The sequence below is a fragment of the Miniopterus natalensis genome, chromosome 1 (assembly GCF_054644295.1).
Source record: "Miniopterus natalensis isolate mMinNat1 chromosome 1, mMinNat1.hap1, whole genome shotgun sequence".
Classification (NCBI taxonomy): Eukaryota; Metazoa; Chordata; class Mammalia; order Chiroptera; family Miniopteridae; genus Miniopterus; species Miniopterus natalensis.
The window spans coordinates 134,138,428-134,159,990 of NC_142081.1; the positions used below are offsets into that span (position 1 = coordinate 134,138,428).

The 21,563-nt window shown below is 48.8% G+C and overlaps 1 protein-coding gene across 1 annotated transcript in view; it reads left to right on the forward strand.

Moving 5' to 3' along the window:
* ADARB2 (adenosine deaminase RNA specific B2 (inactive)) overlaps positions 1–21,563 on the forward strand; it is a 124,510-nt gene that overhangs the window by 69,764 nt on the left and 33,183 nt on the right. The window contains exons 4-5 of the mRNA XM_087823846.1: positions 16,699–16,867; positions 20,240–20,391. Of these exons, the coding sequence (XP_087679972.1) occupies positions 16,699–16,867; positions 20,240–20,391 (321 nt within the window). The remainder of the gene's footprint in view (positions 1–16,698; positions 16,868–20,239; positions 20,392–21,563) is intronic.

A 21,563-nucleotide genomic window follows, 5' to 3' on the forward strand; every position in this document is an offset into this window, starting at 1 on the left:
AGGCACACATCCCCCTGAGCCCTGACACTGCCCTTCTTTCACACATTTGAGGACATCTGCTTCTTTGGGTGGCACGTGACATAGTGCCTTCTGTCAAGACCACACTGTGGATGTGGCCTTCTCCCGTCCAGCCCCCAGTAGACATTAATCTGATGCACTTACACACGGTGACCATTGTGGTGCATCAGGGGTGACAAGAAGAGACACAGCCCCACCTCAGGACATAACCACCCTGGGAACCGTAAGAGATGACACAGGCAAAAAGCAACTGCCTGTGTTTCATCCCCAGCTGCACCAGCAACTAGTGATGTGACCTCAGGCCAATCAGCCTCTCTGGAACTGGGGACCACAGTAGTACCTCCAGAGGGTCCCTTGAAGGTTAAAGGCGTACATGTTAATAAGTACTTAGGGAGATTCCTAGCCCATAATAAGTGCCACATGAGTGCTATTATTAGCAGTTGTACTCTTTTATTTGCAAATTACTCCCTGAGTGTCCACCAGCACCAGAGCCCATCCTAGGCTCTGGGAAAACCACAGAGAACAAAATAGACAAAGTGCCTGCCTGCGTGAGTTCCCCATCCCAGTAGGGAATGAGTCATGAAGAAAAGTTTAAATCCAATGTAAAAAGTGTGAAAGGGTTCTATGCACAGAGTTGAAGGATCACAGAAACAAAATCCTGGCAAATCTTAACATTTGGAGTATCATGGATTTTTCTGCTACTGATTCCAGGATAACATAGTTTTAAATGAGTTTGGTCTGACCCATGAGTGGAAGGAAAAAAGGAGGGAGGGAGGGAGGCAAAGACACCAACCAATGTTTTGTCTTTATTGTGCAGTATATTTCTAACCCCAAAAACATACGTCACTATGATTTGGTGAGTAGTTTTCAATATTTCCCAGCTCTAGAGCTGTGATTGCTCAATATCTTTCCACTTTTTTAGGAAACTGAAAGACTTCCCTTGGAAAACAGTAATGTTTTACAAAGACTTGTGGAAAAATGGTACTTAAAGTGCCAGTGAATACACTGCTTTGTGTGCAGGCAGTTTATCTCTGTGAACTACATTTATTACATGGAAGTGAGACTTTACAAGGTAAAGCTTCACTAATTAGTAATTTATGAATATTGAAGAATAAATTGCTGAAATTTATTTTCCTATTATAAAGAGAAGATTTAATAAACATACTGATTAAAAAGAGATTACGGAGAAATGATCAAAATTGTTAATAGAAACATTTTTAAATATTTATGTACTTAAATTTGATGTGCCATTTAATCTTAACTATAGTTCAGTTATTCAAACAAATTCCTAGGAAATGCTGAGGTGGAGTGATGTGACTTATTATATATATATACTACAGTGCTACAAAATTAAGTTTATTTTTAAATAAAATGATACAATCGCCCTCTGCATTTTTTGGTGAGATGCCAATTCAACCTCATCAATTAGTTCATGTAAAGTCCACTTCATTTATGACCCTTGGGCCAATTTGAGAAATATGATAGCAAAAAAGTACACTTATGAATAGTTAGTACTTTTATCAAAATAACGCAGTCATGTGGTAAAAATTCAAACAGAAGAGAACGTATGAATGAAAAACAATATCCTCCCCCGCTCCTCACTTCCTTTGCTCCTCAGAGGCAGACACCTCTATTCATTTTTTTATTTTTTTTATTGTTCAAAACTTTTGTTCTCGTGCCTGTAAATACTATATTGGTTCTATATTTCTGGATTTTCAATTCTGAATACTATCTTCTGACTCACACTGTTAAAATGTGGTGCTTTTTTTTACTTTTCATTATTTATGTGTAATATTTGTAATCTTAGATAAATTCAACTTTATTTTCGACACTGTCAAGTTCAGGTGGCCCATCCTCACTTCTTGTTCATAAATTAGATGTGAGCCATTTACCTCCCTGATTTGTTTAAACTTCTTATCTGTGTATTTTTCCCTTGTACAGATTCTTTGATAAATTTCTTCCTTCGTACACATTTTTGTGGAATTTTCAATATTCTGAGTAAATCTTCTGATTTTTTACCTCTCCTTTCTTATTTTTAATGCACCCTTTTACTCTGTGTTCTTGGAAATGTCTTCAATTTATCAGACAACTCAACTATTCTTTTGTCCCTAATTTTTGCAATCTATTTTTATTGCTCAAGACATCTATCTTGCCTTCAGTGTCCTCCTTTTCCAAGGGACACTCTTGTTTTATAGATGCAATGACTCTGCCAATCTCTCCACGTCACTCACGGGCAAATGCCAGATTCCCCTCTGCCTCCTGGATACTGTGCTTCCTCTGTGGTCAGGCCTCTCCATGTTCACTCTTCCTCTTCCACCCCACTTATGATTTTTGTCTGAACATTCTCACTTGTGAGTAAAATATTAAACTGATTATCACAGGCACCAGGCACGGATTTCCAGTTGTGCAAATTGGTCACTTTCTCCAATAAGCTGTCACCCAATCAGGAGGGCTACCTGGCCCGCCTCCCTGTCCACAGCGGCTGTGTCCTTGGGATGGTGGGTAGGAGCTGGTCACTGGTGAGGGACCTCCCAGTGCCACAATGAGGAGACTTTTTCCCAAGAGGTAAACCTCCCACCAGACCCCTGACTTTCTCAGGCAGTTCCCCCAGTTCCTTCAGCGTAAGACACTCCATTGCTCATTCTGAGAGGTCACTTCCAGTCAGGTGTCTTCTCCATGGAGCACTTGCGCTTGACAATACAGTTGAACATCTCTTTTCAGCACACAAGGGCAACTGGTGAAAGTTCATCCTCGCAGAGGCCTTGTGAAGGGGAATACGGGGAGTGTACCCCCAATCTTCCAGAACTTCTATCTTTCCACTTTCCCCCTCCCTGAATGACTGGTAGTTACTTGGGTCATAAAATTAGAACTGGGGTCTTTTTACTTATGCCCAGTGGGGATAGGAAAGATGGGTGGGGACAGTGAACTGGACAGGAAGCCTGAACAGAGACTCTGCTGGGATGAGAGATGGGGAATGACCATGTGGATTACAAGGAACTGATCTTAATAACTACTAAGTGGGGAAGGAGACACGTTAAGTGGATGACATGTCTCCACAGGTGTGCTCAGATTCATGGGGGCTGTTTAAACCACAGACGCAGAATAGATTTTACTGCTGACCCTGTGTCACATGGAAGCTGACTCGTGTATATTAAAAGTCCCTCCTTAAAATCAGTCCCTGACTGGACATTTGGCCCACCCCGCTCCCATTCCTGCTCATTTAGAGATAAACAGGAATTTAGTCCAGAATAATTCACAAGGGTGATCACTGTCACCGAAACGAAACCTGCTAAAGAAAGGGCCAATTCATTCCTTCTCAGTAAGGAGGTGCGTCTAAAGAAATGCATAAAAAAGGGGAAAAGGCAATATTTTTCTGTATGCTTGCAAGATCAGGCATGCCCACCAAAGCTGTTCAAATACTTCTGCACTTTTCTGATCATTAAGTCATGACTCAGCATTTAACTGCCCAAAAGGTTTTATTGAGGGGGGAAATAACCTCAACACTGTATTTTTTAGAAAAAAAGTGAGGGAGAGAGGGAAGAAGGAAGGTCAGGACAATTCTTGTGCTTTATCTGTTATAAGAGGAATTCATTATCCTTGGCCCCCACATGTGGCTGGAGGTGTAACAAAATATTCCGTAGAACTTGGACTAACCAACAAACAAATGTGAAGCTGGGTACAACTGTAGCCTTTTGAAGTCCTCTGGATTTCCAAACAGGTGCGCTGGGGGTCGTGGTTTATACTCCCTTCTTACCCAGTAGACCTATATTTAAATGTTCACGGTTGATTTATCTGCAGTAGGTGGCACTGCTCTGCGGTAAATACTAGAGGAGCAAGTGGTGCTGCCCTCTGACCCTCCAAATCGGACCACAGGGAATCACGCCAAGGAAATCCAGGGTCTCACCCGGTGGGTGCCTTTACACCTACGCAGCAGCTTCCTCCTCATCTGTGTCCGCTCAGGGCTCGCCTTCCCTACACGCCCTGTGTCTACATCTGGTCTCATTCCTCTGTGTTGGGCTTTGGAAGTTCTCCAGGAAGGAGGGCTCTGGGGATACACTAGAAGGAGCCTGTGGAAGGGGACTGTCACCTGTGCTGCCCAGGTCAGGAACCCTCAGGGTGAAGGTGAGGGAGGAAGGAAGCAGTAGCTCCCACTGGAGGTGGGGAGTCAGCTCTGGGGTCATTCCTGAAGATGGTCCGATGACAGGATGAGCCAGCAGTCAGCCAAGTCAGGAGAGGGAAAGGATGGGGTTGGGGGTAGGTGTCGAGCATACATCAGCACCCGCCTGTACCATAGGCCGTTAACCAAAGAGTGTTTAAGTCATCAACCAGGTGGTCACCAGCTACTTGGGCCCAAAGTCTCACAGAGAAAAAAGCAGAACAAACTAAGAAGTCAACAGAGAGGTGCCCATGGGAGGGACGGGATCCAGGAGCCGATGAGACTCCCCCTTTGAACCCCTTCGCAGACATCACACATCCTCCCTCTCACAAACGCAGAACAAGTGATCCCTTGCCTAGAAGAAGGAGCTTCTCTAAAATATTTAGCCCATGAATTATGCATGAGTTCTGCTTCACACTCTCATTATTTCTGGGTTTCGCTCCAGCCAGGCGTCCTGTCAGTCACCCTGCTTATCACTCACATCAGCTGCTGCATCGTGTCCCTCTGATCTGAAAAAGCGGGTTCCTAATGGGGCGACGTCAGCTCAGCCAGTCCAAATGGGAAGATAAACAGAACTGCCAGTCCACTAATTGCAGGGCTCCTGCCACCCTCCTTTCTTGGGGGCAGGGTGCTAAGTGTAACATCACTGTGTTCGTGTTTGGGGGGTACAGCTAATAACCCCCTTGGAAGCCAACCTCCCACCTCCATCTTCTCATGTATACCTGGTGCTACCCTGAAGTTCATGCTTTCTGAAGTTTATCAGTTATGGTCCATAAGACAGCGGGTCAGAGGCGTCTTAAACAAACTCCCATCTTATTAGTCTCACATAACTGGAGGGCTGGACACCAGCTGGGGGCTGCTGGATCCGGGCAGGCCCCTTGTGGTTTCAGGGCCTGTTATTGTCCTGGCTTTCCCTCATCTTGTCCCAAAGTGCTGCTGTCCCTCTGTCGGCCCCCCTCAGCAAGGATGGAGGGGGTATCCTGCACTTTTGGTAGGAGCTTTGCTGAAGCAGGTGAGGGAGGAGGGCTGGGCCCGCGCTCAGGGAACCAGCTGACAGCGAGCGTCTCCTGTCTCATTGCAGCCTCAGCTCCCCCAGTCGCCGACCTGACAGAGCAATACCTGGGTCATCAGCTCAGATCATTAGAGGAGAACCACCAGTGGGGGCAGCAAGCAGGACCGCAGCAGGTCTGCCCGATCCCTAACCCATGAAAGTTAGATATGGAAAAAGTTGAGTTAATGTGTTAGGGAAAGCGCATGAGACTCATGGTTACCAAGTAGACAAAGTCAACCCGGTGGCCGACATCATTGTTAATGTGTCTGTTGGCCCTCCAGACCCCATGTTCCCAGCCCCAACCTCACCTGCCTCCCAAAGGGAGCTTAGCGTGGGCAGGCACCGAATGCAGTCACCGTGTCACGGGGTGGGCCGCCCAGAGTCCTTCGGAACAGCCATCAGCCCCTGACAGAGCTTTCAGCCTCTGGCAAGTAATCTTCCCAGGCTCACCTCCCATCTTGCCTGCAGCTCGCTGAGTTTGGGGGAACTCGGTCCCATGGGGGGACACACCCACCCGGCAGCCCCTCACGCGGGGTCAGGGTGCCTGAGTGATCGCGCGCGAATGTCAGTCTCAGCGCCGCCTCTGCACCTCCACTGTGCGCCCGAGCTGTGCATCCCGGGGGTGAGCAGCGGGACCTGCCCATACCTGACACAGCAGACCACCCCCATGCACTGGCCCCCACTCTCCATCAGGCTACGTGGGGCGCTCCATCTATAAGACAAGCCGAGTCATTTTGGGAGAGGCGTCGATCTAAAGCCATTCATTGTCGCGCTGCCCAGTCCGAGCACTCCCTCCCGCCTTGGCCCCCCTCGGGCCTCAGACCATGGGCCCCTCTCAGTCCTCACCAGGCTGCTGCCAAGCTGCCTGATGCCAACACTAACAGGCTGGCAACTCCAGAGGAGGGACCACTTCTTCCGAAGGAAATTAATGAGTGTGCGATTCTGTACTTGCTGTAACCACCGAGGGCCACTTAGAAATCCAGGGCTCACGGCCCACTCACAAAATCCACAGTGTCAGCACCTGGGACTTACTGATAAAAATGCCCACTGTCCTTAAAAGCTGGAGACAACAAACAGCACTCGGTGCCCACTGGCACCCACACGGCAGGCACCCCCGAATCTGGTGAACTCCACACTGGGCAGTTACATGTGCAAACCCTCAATGTCAAAGAAACTGCCTAAGATGCTTAACCAAAGCTTCCATTTCAGGTAAGACCACCTGTCCCCAAACTATGTGCCTATGACATTGAACATCCAGTTGAAAGAATGAAAATTCTGCACCTGCCTTTTCATGTAGCCATGCCCCCCAAGTCACCTGGTCCTGAGGTCCATCTAGAAGCATTGCTCAAAGGCTGGCTTTCAGGAACCTCCCACAGAGATTTTCACTGGAGAGTCTTGGGGTTTCAGGTTCTTGGGGGCCAGTGTCACACCTCTGTTTTTAAAAGTATCCACTGTTTTTAAAAGCGTCCAAGAGATTCTCCTACCAGGTGAATTTAGAAAAAAGTAGCCAACAACTAGCTTCGTGTCTTTCACACCTGGAGCAGATCTCAGTGCTTGTAAAGGCAGACCTGGGGGAACTAGCTTCTGTCACCTTGCAGCAGGGTGGAGGAGCTGAGAGGGAAGGCTAATGGCCCAGGTATCACCCTCCATGGTCCTGGGATCACATGCTGGGTGCTGGTCATGCTCCACAAACACGGGGATACCTACCTAAGTGGGTGTCTGAAGTTATCTGCACTTAGCCAAACACAGCTCACTCATTGAGACCACATCCCTCGGACGAGCTGGCATTCACGAATCTTTCAACACCATCTTTAGTTCCCAGTTGCTTATAAGACTCGCCTTGACTTCTCCCATCACCCATCCTCTCAAGAGGTGTCCACCGATGCACCAGAGCCTACATCGCACTGAGGTACTTCTCTCTCGTGTGCCTGCCTCTTCCCCCGGCTGTCAGCCAAGGTGACAAAAGGGGCCTCAGGATTTTAGTTTTGCATCCCCACTCCCTCCAATAAGTTAGGTGCTCGATGCACATTGAGTGGATGGCATAGATAAAAGATATGCCCTTGAGATTTTAAGGTGGGAGCTATCAGTGAGACTCATGACTGATTTTTGGTTTCACCTATAGCCCAGTGCCACGGTCAGATTTATTTTTAAGAAATTCTCGAACGTGCTCTGTTTATCAGCTTCTCCAAACAAGCCCTCTTGTTCTCATATGAAGAATGTGAGCTTTATAGTCAATATAAGTTATAAAAGCACACATGGTCTTTAATGTCTTTCTAGCAATGGGAGTCATAGAAGAAGGTCTGGCTGCAGATAAGGGAAACAAATGTGATTACAGGGAAATGAAGTCTTTGCAATACCAAACAGCTAAAATGATGGCATTTTTATGACATACAGAAAGACACATGTTAAACATGTCACGTGGATTTCTTTAATCCTCAAAAACTTGATAGCACCAGTTCTGTTCCCATTTTCCAGACCAGACAATGGATAAGTTTACTTAACCAAAATCTCAAGCAAGTAGAAACAGGGATATCTGACTCCAAACTTATGTCTGGAGAGGGTCAGACCCTGCCAGCCTCATGGTCCAATGACCTTTACAGACATATCATCATTCATAGGGCAACACACAAAATCTTACACATAACTTACTTTCCTCCTACAATCTATGCATTTGCAATATTTAGAGAGCAGAAGCCCTGGGGGACACTGGTGTCTTTGGGTTGTGGACACAGCCACAAATCATGACCGAAGTTCCCACACACCAGATGTGCCTGTGCAGCATTTTAAAGCCACTTTATTTCAAATTAATTAGAGGAAATTTAGAGAATGTAAACAGAAACTTAGAAAAAGAAGGAATGGATTCGAAGAAGACTGAAAATCATAGACTTTGAACAAATAATGACTAGAAGTGAAACTTCAGGTTGTTCTCTGCAAATATTCAGAGGGTGCAAACCCCCGGGAGGCTGGGGACCTGAGTAAGGGAGGGAAACTGGAGGTCATTTAGGTTGACTACTGAGGAAGGTTTCCTAATGCTGAGCTGATCCCTTGCAGAAGGGAAGTTGTGAGTCATTAAACGCAATGGGCACAGTGCTGGACAACAGGGAGTTGGAATTAATTATACACCCCACCCTCCGGCAGTCTGCTTGGGGGGTATAAAGACCATTCCTTTCGGTCTCTAGTTTCTGTTGTTTTTATATTTGTTTCTTTGACACTGGTTGCTATATCCTGCCTTCAGTTTCAGGGATCAGGGCAAGATGAAGGTCCCCAGGCTGCCTGCTGTGCTGTGAGTAATGACACCCCTTGTCTCCAGCCCAGGAACTAGTGTCTTCCTCCAGCACCCATGAGACGGTAACAGGCTGGGCACAGGGTAGAGTCCCAGGCCCTGACAGATACCCTCCCAGAGTCCTTACACTCACGCAAGAAATACGCATGTCTTCTTCGCTTCCCCCTTTCAATACAAAACGTAGGCTGTCACACGTGCTATTCTACTTCTTGCTTTCTCCACGTAACAATAATACATCTTAGAAATCTTTCCACATCTATAGAGGAATTCTCTGCCCTGTCTTAGAGCTCCAAGGAGCCCCGTGTACCAATGTCTATACATTAACCAGTCCCCTATGGATGGACTCTCAGATCATTTGTATTATTTGCTATTACAAGCCTTGCTGAGGCAAATAGCTTTGTTCACACATCATTTTCAGATGTGCAGGTTTATGGGTAAGATAAACTCCCAGAAAGAGAATTGCTGGGTCAAAGGGTGCATTCATTTTTAATCTGATATTGTTCAATTATCCTCCAAATGTACTTTACCCATATAGATTCCTGCCAGCTAGTTATAGGTAGATGTTTCCCCAGATCTCTGTCAACTGCACATTGATAAACTTTCAGATGTTTACCAACCTAAGAGATGAAGAATTATATCTCCTTGTATTTTTTATTAATCCTCTCTGAGGATATTTTTACCATTGGTTTTTAGAGAGAGTAAAAGGGAGGGAGGAAGGGGGAGAGAGAAAGGAACATCAATGTGAGAGAGACCCATCAATTGGTTGCCTCCCATACGAGCCTCAACCAGAGCCAGTGATTGAACCTGCAACCCAGGAACATGCCCTTGACAGGGAATCAAACCTGTGACCCTTCAGTGCACAGGCCAGTGCTCTAACCACTGAACAACACTGGCCAGGGCTCATTGTATTTTTAACTTGAATATATGTGTGTGTGTGTGTATATATATACATACATATATATATATATATAATCAGTGAGGTTGAATATTTTTCCATATATTTAAAAAACATTTTATATTTTCTTTCCATGAACTGTTCTTACATAGCTTTTCCCCATTATTCTATTAGGGTATTTTTTTCTAAAAGTTCTTAATATATTTGAGAGAAAGTGCTTTTTTTAGTGATATAAATTGCAATTTTCCCCAGTTTCTAATTGTTTTTTACTGCCTTTAAGATATTTGTCCATTCAGAGTTTTATGTTTATGTATTTGAATGTAACAATTTTTACTGCTTTGGAACTTTGAAATGTAATTAGAAAGACATCTCACCTGCCAAACTTATAAAGAGATTATCCCATGTTTTCTGCTATTTTTACAACTTTTTTTTAATCATCCAAAGTCAATAGTTTACATTAGGGCCACTGTTGGTGTACATTCTGTAGGTTTGGACAAATGTCTAATGACATGTACCCACCATTACAGTATCACACAGAGCACTTCCCTGCCCTGAAAACCTCTGTGCTTCATCTGTTCATCTCCCACCTCACTCCTGACAGCCACTGATCTTTTCACTGTCTCCGTAGTTTTGCCTTTTCCAGACTGTTACAGAGTTGGAATTATACAATATGTAGATTGTATAATTTTCAGATTGGCTTCTTTCACTTAACAACATGCATTTAACTCTCTTTCATGCCTTTTTGTGGTTTGATAGCTCATTTCTTTTTCAGGCTGAATGACATTTCATTGACTGGATATATCGCCGTTTATCCATTCACCCACTGAGGGACATCTTGGTTGCTTCCAAGTTTTGGTGATTATGAGCAAACTGCTATTACCCCCTGGGTGCTGTTCTTCATTTTTTGCATCTAAACCTTTGATCCGCTGGGATTTACCCTGGTACACGGTGTAAGGTAAAGATGTAACTTTATTTGCCAAGTGGCTCTTCAGTTATTAGCATTGACGGGAGAGCGTCTCTGCCCCTCAGGTTCCTGCAGGAGTTTGGATGAATGTCTGCACTCACTGCTTCCTTCCACTTGTTGGACTTCATGCATCAGCACGAGGCGATCTGTCACTGAGCCTTTACCACCTGCTTGATGTCTACTAAGGACTTGTCTCCTAGCATCAGTCCTCTTCTTCGGAATTCCCTCGTTACCCATTAGAATCAGCTTGTGTGGCTGAGACACAAAAAACAAAACTATACTTAGAACCAGGTTGTCTTTGTCAGAAACAAAGCCTGTGCCCTTCCTATTGGAATCGCGTTAATCTCGTCAGTCACTTTAGAGAGGACTCAGGACATCAAGTCCTCCCATCCAGGAACGTGGCCTGTCTTCTGTTTGTGTGAGTTTCGTTGGTATCGTTCAGTCAGGTTTTAATGTTTTATTCATTATGGCTCTTGCTCATTTATTGTTAAACTTATTCCTATTATCTCCTTTGCTGCTGCTGTAAATGGAGTGGTTTCTCCTTTATGGTCTCTCACTAGTTGTTGGGTGTAATATGAAAGCTATTGATTCCTGTATATTAACTTGTACCCTGTCACCTTATCGACTCTCTTACTGTTTCTAGCAGTATTTCAACTGGGTTCTCTGGAGGTTTCCACATATACAATCACAGCGTTTTCAAACAGTGATCGTGTTACCTGCTCCTTCGCAATTATCGTTCCTCTAATTTCTCTTGTTGTGTTGGCTAATCGCTTCAGTAGATGTTAAGTAATGGAGTTAGGCTGGGCATTCTTGTCATGTTTCTGAGTGCAGTAGAAAGCCTCTAATGTTTCCCATTAAGCATGATGCTTGGGAGGGGAGGGTTACCTCTATACCTGTGTATGTGTACCTCTATATATATATGTGTGTTTATTTATATACCTCTGTATATAATATACACAGAGTGTAGCTAAAGTAGGTTTACAGTGGTGAGTATGGGAAACACAGTTTATTCTTGTATTATTACTTATTAATTATTGTATTATTTTGTATTATTTTCTATACAAACAACTGTAAACTTACTTTGCCCCACCCTATATGAGTGGGTGTGGGTGTGTATATAGAAAAATCACATTGAAAAAAATTCACCTATTCTATTTATTGAGTTTTTATCAAAACTAGTTGTTGGATTTTGTCAGGTGCCTTCTCGCTGTCTGGTTATAATCATATATTTGTATTGCATTTAATTTTTTAATGTAATCCAGTTTTGCATTTCAGAATAAACCTACCTGGTAGCAATTACAGCATTGCTTTTTTTCCTCTGATGCTTGGTGGTCCATAGTTTATTTAAAATTTTAATATCCATAACTGAGGCCATCTGCAGTTTTCCTCCTTTTTCAGTCTCATTCAAGTGGGTTGATCCGTAATATAGGCATTTTACAACAAAAACAGTTGGAAGGTTTCCCCATCTTCATATGCTCTGGAACACATTAGGTGGCCCTGAAATCGTCTGCTACTTAAATGTTGGTGGAAATCTCCCACGAAACTAAAGGCTTGGTGCTTTGGGGGTGGAGGGGAGCTCGGACCACTTTTTCTACTTATTCTATAGACATCAGTATGTTTATATTTCTGGACCATTCCTCATATTGTCAGCATAACAGTTTTACTCTCAATAGCCATTGTATGGGAAAAGAGAAAACCAATAACCACTGTGTACCGAGTCCTGCTCCTATACCGACTTGCGTTTCATTGTTTGTAGCTGAGTTGCTTCAACAGGTGCTGTTGGTGCCACACCCAGCTCCTCGCTGTGCCCCTCACTGTACCCCTCGCCCCAGCAGGTGGGAGCAGTCAGCACCTTCCCTCAGAGCAGGGTGCCCCCCGGTACCCTGCACATTCCAGAGTGTTCTATCCAACCAGACTGAGACTAGACGCGAGTGACACCTTCTCTTTGCCTGGCTTTGTCCCCCATCCTAGCCTGTTTCCATCATTGCCTTCCAAGCTCCTCCTGAGAAAACGCCCTCAATAAATCACTGCCCGGGAACCGCTGACTCAGCCTCTGCTTCGAGGACCCCAAGTAGGAAGCCCCCCCCCCCCGTCCTATCAACAGTCTGTGTACAGTTCTTACGTGATATTTATCACACAATACTTTACTTGTAGACATGTCTGTCTCTGTGTCATCTCCTTAAATTCATGACAAATCCCTTGAAGGACAGGACCGGGCCTTAGACCCCTCAGTGTCTCCTGTTACTTAGTATGGTGCTTGGCACCTAGGCGATGGGTTAACAGAGAGCAAATAAGCAAATAGTGCATTTCTTGGGCCACAAAATTGTCACGGATGTGGCAGCGCCTGGAGTGAAGTGGAGTGGGGATTAATGAGGGGTGAAGGGAAGGCAGTTTCTTTTTCCAGCAGCTCTGATTTCCCCAGAATCCAAAGAGGAGAAGCAGCCCGGCCCTCGGGAGAGCCGGTGCCAGCTCTCAAATCGCTGTCTGTTGGGAAGTTACACCGCAGGTGCGCCAGGCATCTGCACCCTGGAAAACCTCAGAAGTAATTATAAATATTCGTGTCCACGACTCTAAATACCTGCTTTAATTAAGCTGGAATCTGTAAAATTATTTCTCAGTCAAAATGGCCGTTTCGCTGGCTATTTCCCAACAGTGTCCCTTGATAACCATTTTAGTTAGAATGTGGCTCCCTGCGGAATGAGGTGCTGTGGACAAGTGGCTCCCAGGTCCCCTCCAGGGCCCACCCAGGGAGCGGCTGTGATAGGGCCGGACCCTGTGGAAATGGAAGCAGCTGCTGCGATTTGAGCTGCTTTGAAACATTTTGGACAGTCCCAAGGAAGAAGTCACAGGGGAGTCATTGTATATTCTGTTTTCACTTGTGGCTCGTGGCTGCTGCTTTGTGACCAAAACGTAGGGAAGTAAATGTCCAGTTGCATCCTGCGGTCTCCATGTGGCCATATCCCAGCAGAGAGGGGTCAGCAATGACCAGCCTGGCCCACACTCCGGGCAGCTCCAGGGGAAGGAGGGAGCTGGACAGACAGAAAGCAGCGTCGTCCATCTGCCCAGTGGTCTTGCCTCCCACAGGGCGGACCAGGACTCTGACAACCAAGTGAGCAGACAGCAGGTCCATCCACCCTCTTCTCCCCATTCCTCAGCCCCTCCCCTGTGTCACTCGCAGTGCTCAGGGTCCCCTCTCTTCCTCTCTCCTCTCCCATTTCACCTCTACAGAAAGAGGCACTCTGTGTGGAGCAGGAGCAGGTGGGGAGCATGCAGGCTTTAGAACTACTAAGTTCCCCGGGTAGAACTTGCAACTCAGAGCAACAATCACTCATAAAGAACTTATTACCTGCCCGGCACTGTCTGGGGCTTGGGGAAGTAAATTTTATTTAAAAAGGAAGGTTCACTCCAGCGTGTGCTTGCTTTGCATATCGCCTCTTTAGACAAGTGGCCCCTCCACATATTTACTGCAGGACTCAGGGAGTGGGAGTGACCAGTGGCTAAATCGTCACCTGCATACTGACCACACACAGCCCCAGCAGACAGCAGACGTCTGTTAAGAGGAACAACTGGTGAAGGGTGTTCTGATCCCATTCTCTTGACATCTGGTGGCAGCACCTGAAAAAATCGAATTTGTTACTTGTTGCAGTTGTCCCAGGAGATCATCTAATTACACAAACACTTCAGGGAGCCCCTTCCTGGAATATTTTCTGGAAATTCTGGTTCCTAAGTGAAAAGAGAACGCAGCTATGCTCGCAGACCATAAGGCTCACAGGTCAGGAGAAAGGATGGACTTCGTGGTCTTCTAGGGTCTCCCTCAACACAGGTGATCAACATCACTTTTTTTTTTTTTAAATATATCTTTATTGATTTCAGAGAAAGGAAAGGAGAGGGAGAGAGGGGCAGAAACATCAATGATGAGAGAGTCATTGATCAAGCCCACAACCCAGGCATGTGCCCTGACCGGCAATCGAACCCCAATTGCCTGGATCCCAGGTCGACGCTCAACCGCTGAGCTACGCGCAGCCGGGCGTCAACATCACATTTTAAAGACACAGAGTTTGGGTTTGTTGTTGAGGCCTCTTTTGTTTTGTTTGTTTTCCATTCTCACAGAGAATATCATTTTTGTTGACAAGATTCCTTTGATTTTAGTCAAAATGAGCACTGTTCTGCCTTGGCTGGATGGCTCAGTTGGTTCAAAGCAATTGTGGGTTCAATCCCTGGTTGGGGAGCATACCGGAGGCAATTGATCGATGTTTCTCTCTCTCTCTCTTTCTTTCTCTCTCTCCCCCTTCCTCTCTCTAAACATATCCTCAGGTGAGGATTTAAAAAAAAAAAAAAAGTGAGCTTTGTCCTATGAAGGGTAACTTGTGAAGCCTGCACTGTTTAAGGGACTCATCAGCTCCTGCCCTCAGAGTTGATCCTGTGGCTGAAAAAGGGCAAATGCTGAGGCCAAGAGGAGGGTGTCAGGGGAGTCCCCAGGCAGCAGCCAACGCTACCCCCTCCTGTGGCTGGGAACCTGGGCTCAGAAGTCAGAAAATTTCCCCATTTGTGACTCTGACCTCAAAAATCCCTGCCCTTACTGTATATAAAGAGCATTAAAAATAATACCAACAATAATAACTGGGGGCACTCTGCCAGCTTATCAAAGGCCGGTCCTCCTGGAGCTGATTGAGTCTTGTTGTTGGTCAGATGTGATAGCCACAAGCAGGTAGAAGCCTCATTCCCATGAAACACACCTTGCGGGTGTGCTGGGCCCAGGGAACAGCTGCACATCCCTACAGAGAGGAGGCAGGAAATGGTGCAGGGCCACCACCCATCTGTGCCCCAGCGGAGCTGTAGGCATCAGCCTCCAGAGACACAGAAGTGGGGCTGGAAAGGGAAGCATCACTACCTGCGGCTATCCCCCTTCCTGTGGCTCTTTAGGAAAAACCAAAAGTCTGTGAGTTGAATCCTAGAGCTCAGCGCATTTGCACTGCTGTTGGTGGCATGTCCCGCTGTGCTCTGTCCTTGGGTGTAAGTGAAAGTTTCAGGAAGCAGACAATTTGAGCTCAGACATTGCTCCTGATATGCAGCCCCAGAGACAGGACAAGCCTCATCCAGCATTCTGGGGAGTGTTGGCTGCAGGCTCAGCAAAGATCCCAAGTCTGTGCTGGGCCCAGGGAGGGAACGGAGCCCCCAGACATTCCTGCAGTTCTGGAAGGGAACACACTTGCCTGGCATTCTGCTGTCACTTGCATGGTCAGTCAGCCTTGATCACCATTCCAGATGGCCCTCCAAGCCCAGGCTGCACTTTTCACAAGTTCTCTTGGGGCACAGGAGGCTGAGAGTGCAGCACTCTCACCTCCAAGTCACCAGGATCGTGAGCCTTGACTTCCACAGTCAGAGGTTTGCTGACTCCAGGCAAAGCCTCAGTAAGGGAGTAAGTCCGAAAAGCAAATGTCTATGAGGAGGTATCACTGGCCAGGTCCCAGGTGACTTAGAGATGGGTGTTTGGGAACCCCAGCACCTGTGGCTCTAAGGGTCAGCAGGCTTTCTGTAGGCTGGTGAAGCGAGTACATGACCTGTGGGGTCTCGAGTTTGCACAGGAATGTCTCCTGGAACCCTGGGCAGCCTCAGAGGCAAATGCTAACTGGGATGGGCAGGAGTGGGTAGGGAAAGCCCAGGCAGGGCCCATTCTGTAGGAAACTGCTCCTGTCTTGGCCTCCACCCCCATCCTGTGCACATGTTCCCACCAGCAAATTTCCAAATAAGATGAAGTTCTTAACCCACAAGACCAGGGGGAGGTGGTGACAGGATTTCTGGAGTCACCCTGGATAATCACGGTGCACATGGCCAGGCTGGGGTCTCTGCGCTCTGAAACCTAGCAGCTCACCAGCTTCCTCTCCCTCTAGATCGAGGGTGGCAGTGGCCCTGTGTCACTTGTTTGGTGGCACATCACTGCACTGTCTCCTCCACGCCTTCTCTTCCCAAGACCCTGTCCATCAGATAGAGACACCCTTAGGTACCCCTGCTGATCCTGGTTTGAGAAGTCAGTCAAGTTCTGGAAATGAAGGCTCCTCCTGGCAGTGTCATCCTGAAACTAGCTGGGCACAGGGCCACCCCAGCACCTAATGGAGCTCTGCAGAGCCCCTCCTCCCAGCAGCTGTGTGGTGCTCGTGGCCTGTGCTGTCCACCATCTATTACAGTGAATGTGGAGGCTCGCTACTTAGAGAACTCAAGGCCTGGGGCAGTGGGCCCCTGGGTGAGATGAGGCAGGTGGAGAGAGGAAAGCAGAGTCACCCCCATGGGGCAGGCAGTGCCGGTCTCTGACTGATGCCTTCTCTGCCCCCAGGCCTGGACGTCAGGCAAGCACAGGTGGTTGTCCTGTCCTCGGGGACCAAGTGCATCAGCGGCGAGTACATCAGTGACCAGGGGCTGGTGGTCAATGACTGCCACGCGGAGATCGTGGCGCGGAGAGCGCTGCTCCACTTCCTCTACGCGCAGCTGGAGCTGCACCTCAGGTGAGCGGCGGGCCCCAGGGACGAGTGCTCTGGGCGTGAGCCTGGACGGCCAGCTTTGGTGTTATTCCCTAAATCCGGGCAGACTCCCTGCCCAAGGCGGACAAGCTGCCCACACTGCACAGGTTTTACCCAGATGGGTGGCATCCTTCAAGCAGCAGTGATAGTGCTGCAAGGGCCTGTCAAAAGCTGAAATTGCAGACACCTCCCCCACGATTCTCGGGAGTCCTTCCAGGAAACACCTGCTTGCCCAGGAGTGACTGTGGCTGCAACAGACAATCTGCAAGGAGCACATCCTCCCACACAGGTGTCCGCGTGTGGGAATGTGCCTTGTCACACACCGATCTACCTGATGACATTTTCTATTAAAACGTTCGGGTGTCTTAGCTCAGGCTGCTGGAATAGAGCACCACAGTCACCAGTGGTCACTGGGGCTAGTCACCAGTGCTCAGTCTGGAGGCTGGACGTCCAGGGTGAAGGTGCCAGCAGCTTCTGAGTCTGCTGAGAACCCTCTTCCTGGTCCATAGACTGAGTCGTCTCACTGTGTCCTCACATGGAGGGTGAGGGAGCTCTCTGGGTTCCCTTTTATAGGACACTAATCCCATTAGGACTAAGGCCTCCACCATCAGGATCTAATCACCCCCAGAGGCCCCACCTCCTAGTGTCACCAAATGAATTTAGGAGACACCAACGTTCACTGTATAGCAGGGGATCTCTAAAGGGCAGCTTTTCTGATGATGACAGCACCCGGCTGTAAAAGCAGCTGGTGCAGTGGTCTCTTCATGAAGCCAGATGTGTACAGGGCCAAGGGCACCATTCAGAAAAAGGGTGGGGGGCACGGCCACCTTTGTGTTCCACATGCTGTCAACTGTCATTCGGGTGACTCACCTGTTCACTACCCTCACTCTGAACACCACTCACAAGGAAACGGCGGGAACTGTGGGGCTGCCTAGAGGGGTGCCAAGGCGTCCCCAAAGGGGCAGCCCCCAGCTCTGGCTTAAGCTGCCCCCTTTCCTGTGGGTTTAAGTGAAAGCAATACTCTTCCCACCAGCAACCCCCAGTTGCTAGTCCCAGAACTAGCCTTGCGTTTTTTTAAAATATATTTTTATTGATTTTAGTGAGATGAAGGGGGATGGAGAGAGAGAGATAAAAACATCAATGATTAGAGAGTCATTGATTGACTGCCTCCTGCATGCCCCACAATGGGGATTGAGCCAGCAACCTGGGCATGTACCCTGACCAGGAATCAAATCGCTATCTCTTGGATCATAGGCCGATGCTCAACCGCTGAGCCACACCAGCCGGGCCTAGCTTTGCATTTTAAAAAGAAAGAAAACCTCACATAAAAGCCCTTCTCTCCTTGAAACACAAAGTGGCAGCAAGGGAGCTGAGAGTGGGGACAGTGCTTCGTTACCTGGAGCAACTCCCTGTTCCCTGGCCCACTGTGTCCCAGCACAGATGGGTGCCTATGACATCAACCCCTGGCTCTATTTTAACAAAGTTGTACCCACTTCAAATCTGGTCCAGTACTTTCACCTGTGACCTGCAGAAAACCTAGGGATTGTTGAACACCTCCCTTTGCCCTTCTCTGTGTCCTATTGTGACAATTTCTCAGCCAAGGACACTTCTTACAGAGCGTGGGTTTCTTCCACAAGACAGGCAGCTTCCTCTCAGATGCCGGGCTGCAAGACAGCCTGCCCTTTAGTTTCCCTTCCCCAGGCTTTGTCCCACCCCAGGACACAGGGTTCAAATGCCACCAGACAAGCCCAGGCCAACTTCCCATGTCCCAGCCAGAAGCTGTGAGTGCATCTGAAACACGGACCAGGCTCAACTGCAGCCCCTGTCCAGACCCTGAGAAATGTGCTCCAGAGGTGGGATGTCCCATGTTCTCATGCAACATGCTAGGGCCACCAGGATGCAGCAAACTGTCACCGGCACTGGCATCCCTGCAATATACAATACAGAGGAGAACTGCTGGTGGACGTGAGACACTGAAGCATCCAGATGCAGCCTTGTGCAGAGCTGTTTGGTCACAATGACTTCAGAGCTATGTCTTTGCCAGAAATGCTTCTTCCCTGCCTCTCCTGCTTCTACATCCTTTGAAGCAACGTTTCTCTAACCTACTGATATGGGGCGTCGGGGCTTCAAGGAGTGACTCCTACTTGCCACTGGCATGTGCAGCAGCGGAGCAGGGGCAGGAAGCCCATAAGTACACAGGGCTGGCCCACAGGGAAGCGAGGCCTGATCCGAGTGGGGAGCTCCAGCCCCGCTGAGGTGAAATGTGGGGACAGAGCTGCAAATCTCTCCAAATGTGGGGAAGGGTTTCTCCTAAAGCTACAAGTGCTCGATCAGAAATATTTCCAAATACCCCTGACTCTTCTAAGTCACTGAAGGCACAGGACCAACACTGACCCTGGGTGGGCTGGGTGCTGGCACCGTGCCTCTGGCTGGGAGAAGCTCAGCCCTCCTGCACTGGAGGGGACAAGCAATGGCTGAAGAAAGCCAGCAAAAGGCAACCAGTCGTGCACAGTCCCCCAGCAGGCCAGGCTCTGCATTTGCTCCAAGGCTGGGGGGGGGGGGGCGTTTTGAGAGAGTGAGGGGGTCCTGGCAGAGAAGGAGCAGAGGCAAGAAAGCAGAAAGGCTGATGGGGCGCCTCTAGGGTTTCCTGGGGAGAAAATGTCTGTTCTGCTGCCGGTGTGATCTCAGAACCCGCACAACAGAATCCATCACCAATGGGGCGGAACATGTGAAACAGCCAGAGCGGCAGGAAGCAGTGCCCGAGCCTGGGGAGAATGGGGTCTGGGCGGGGCGGCCAGGCCGGCTGGGAGCCTGGCCGCCCGCAGCCCCTCGCGGGTGGCCGGAGAAACCCAAGGGCAGGGGGCACGCCCTTCAGACCCTGGAGGGCCGCTCAGGCTGTCGGGCACCCCCTGGTCACAGCCGGACGCAGACCGAAAGCAGGTCCATGCACTGGGCCCCTCGCTGGCTGGCAGCCAAGCCCTGCCTCCTTTCAAAGTTCCTTCTCTCCTATTAAGACAGAAACGTGGTGCCCACGGAAGCCGTGCAAGACCCACAGTGCCCGAGAGACAGCACCCTGGGGCGCACTTGTGAAACTGCAGGGTTGCCCTTCTATAAACACCTAGATCCCGGTGAACGTCACCTGAGGAAGGAGCTCGGGGAAAGATCAGCCTTAATGGGAATGCTGGGGGAGGGTGACAGGACTGGATTTCTGCCGCGTGCGTCACCTATTCCAGAGGCTCCCATGCAAGGGCGAAGAGGGAAAAACGGAATAAACTCAAAGTGGGACACAAGTGCCCGCCAATCAGGGTGTGTCCAGTGTGGTCCACAGTAGTGACTAGAGCCTCTTTCTGCCCCCAGCAAGCGGCGAGAGGACGCGGAGCGCTCCATATTCGTGCGGCTGAAGGACGGAGGCTACAGGCTGAGGGACAACACGCTGTTCCACCTGTACGTGAGCACATCCCCCTGCGGAGACGCGCGCCTCAACTCGCCCTACGAGATCACCGCGGACCGTAAGAGCCGGTGTTCTTACTTTTCTAAGCAGCCCCGCGCTCCCTTCAGTCTGGGACCCACCCCCAGGCTACCTGTGCCCAGACCCCGCACGCGTGGCCTGGCCGGGCCCTGAGACGCTGGGCACAGGTGGCCTCTGCCGCTCTGCGTAGTCGTCCCTCTCGGGCACCCCTCTCAGGGCCAGGTTAAGGGAGAAGACAGGCGTGAAACCTGAAATCAGCTATTTCGTTGCACGGTGCCCGCTCCTTCTCAATAGGTCGGAAAGCCGCCGCCCTGGCCCGAGGACAGAATGAAAGAGGGTGGGGACCAGGATTACGTGGAGTGGGAGCACACTCCGCTGCTTCCTTTGCCTTCTTTGCATCTTTGGGAGAATAAAACTCAGGGTTTTTTTAACAAAGCTTGATGCCAGGCAGCAAAGACACCTCCCCAGGGTAGCTAGCCTCACCCACAGAGTTCTGCGCTGAACCCCTCCTGGAGAGACCTGCCTCGGGGAGCTTCTCAGAGCAGGTGCAACAGCACCGCCCACCTTCACCACCACGGAGGGGCGCTGCGTTCCAGAGCGCAGGGCGCAGCGGGGTCTTCGCCCTGGGGGTCTGATGGTCAGTATCTCCACATGTAATAAGAAGTGTGCAGCTAAGGAAGTCCATTACTGATACTATGTGTGTATATATTGTGTATACACACTTCACACATGCACATGCACGTACACACTGCCCGAGACAATGCTCCTGATGTAGCCATGCCACTCAATATATGGGCGCCATGAGGGATCTCGTCCTGATGAACGGTGGAGGCACCCAAGGCTCAGTCTTGCGCTCAGAGGACACTGTGTAGAAACACACAGATGATACAGTTACTGAAGGTTTAGTTTTGGCCTCTGACTCCCCACAGAAGGCTATATTTGTGTTCTAATAAAGACAGGAAGGAGAGGTGACCGTGTGCTGGATGCCTGCTGTGTCCCAGGCTTGTGAGGAGGGAGCCCTGGCCGGCTGGCTCAGTTGACTGGAGCTTCGTCCCATACACCAAATTGTGGAGGGTTTGATTCCCGGTCAGGGCACATACCCAGACTGGGTTCAATCCCTAGTCATGGCGTGTGCAGGAGGCAGCTGATTGATGTTTCTCTTTCACATCAATGTTTCTCTCTCTCTCTCCCCCCACCTCACTCCCCCATTTC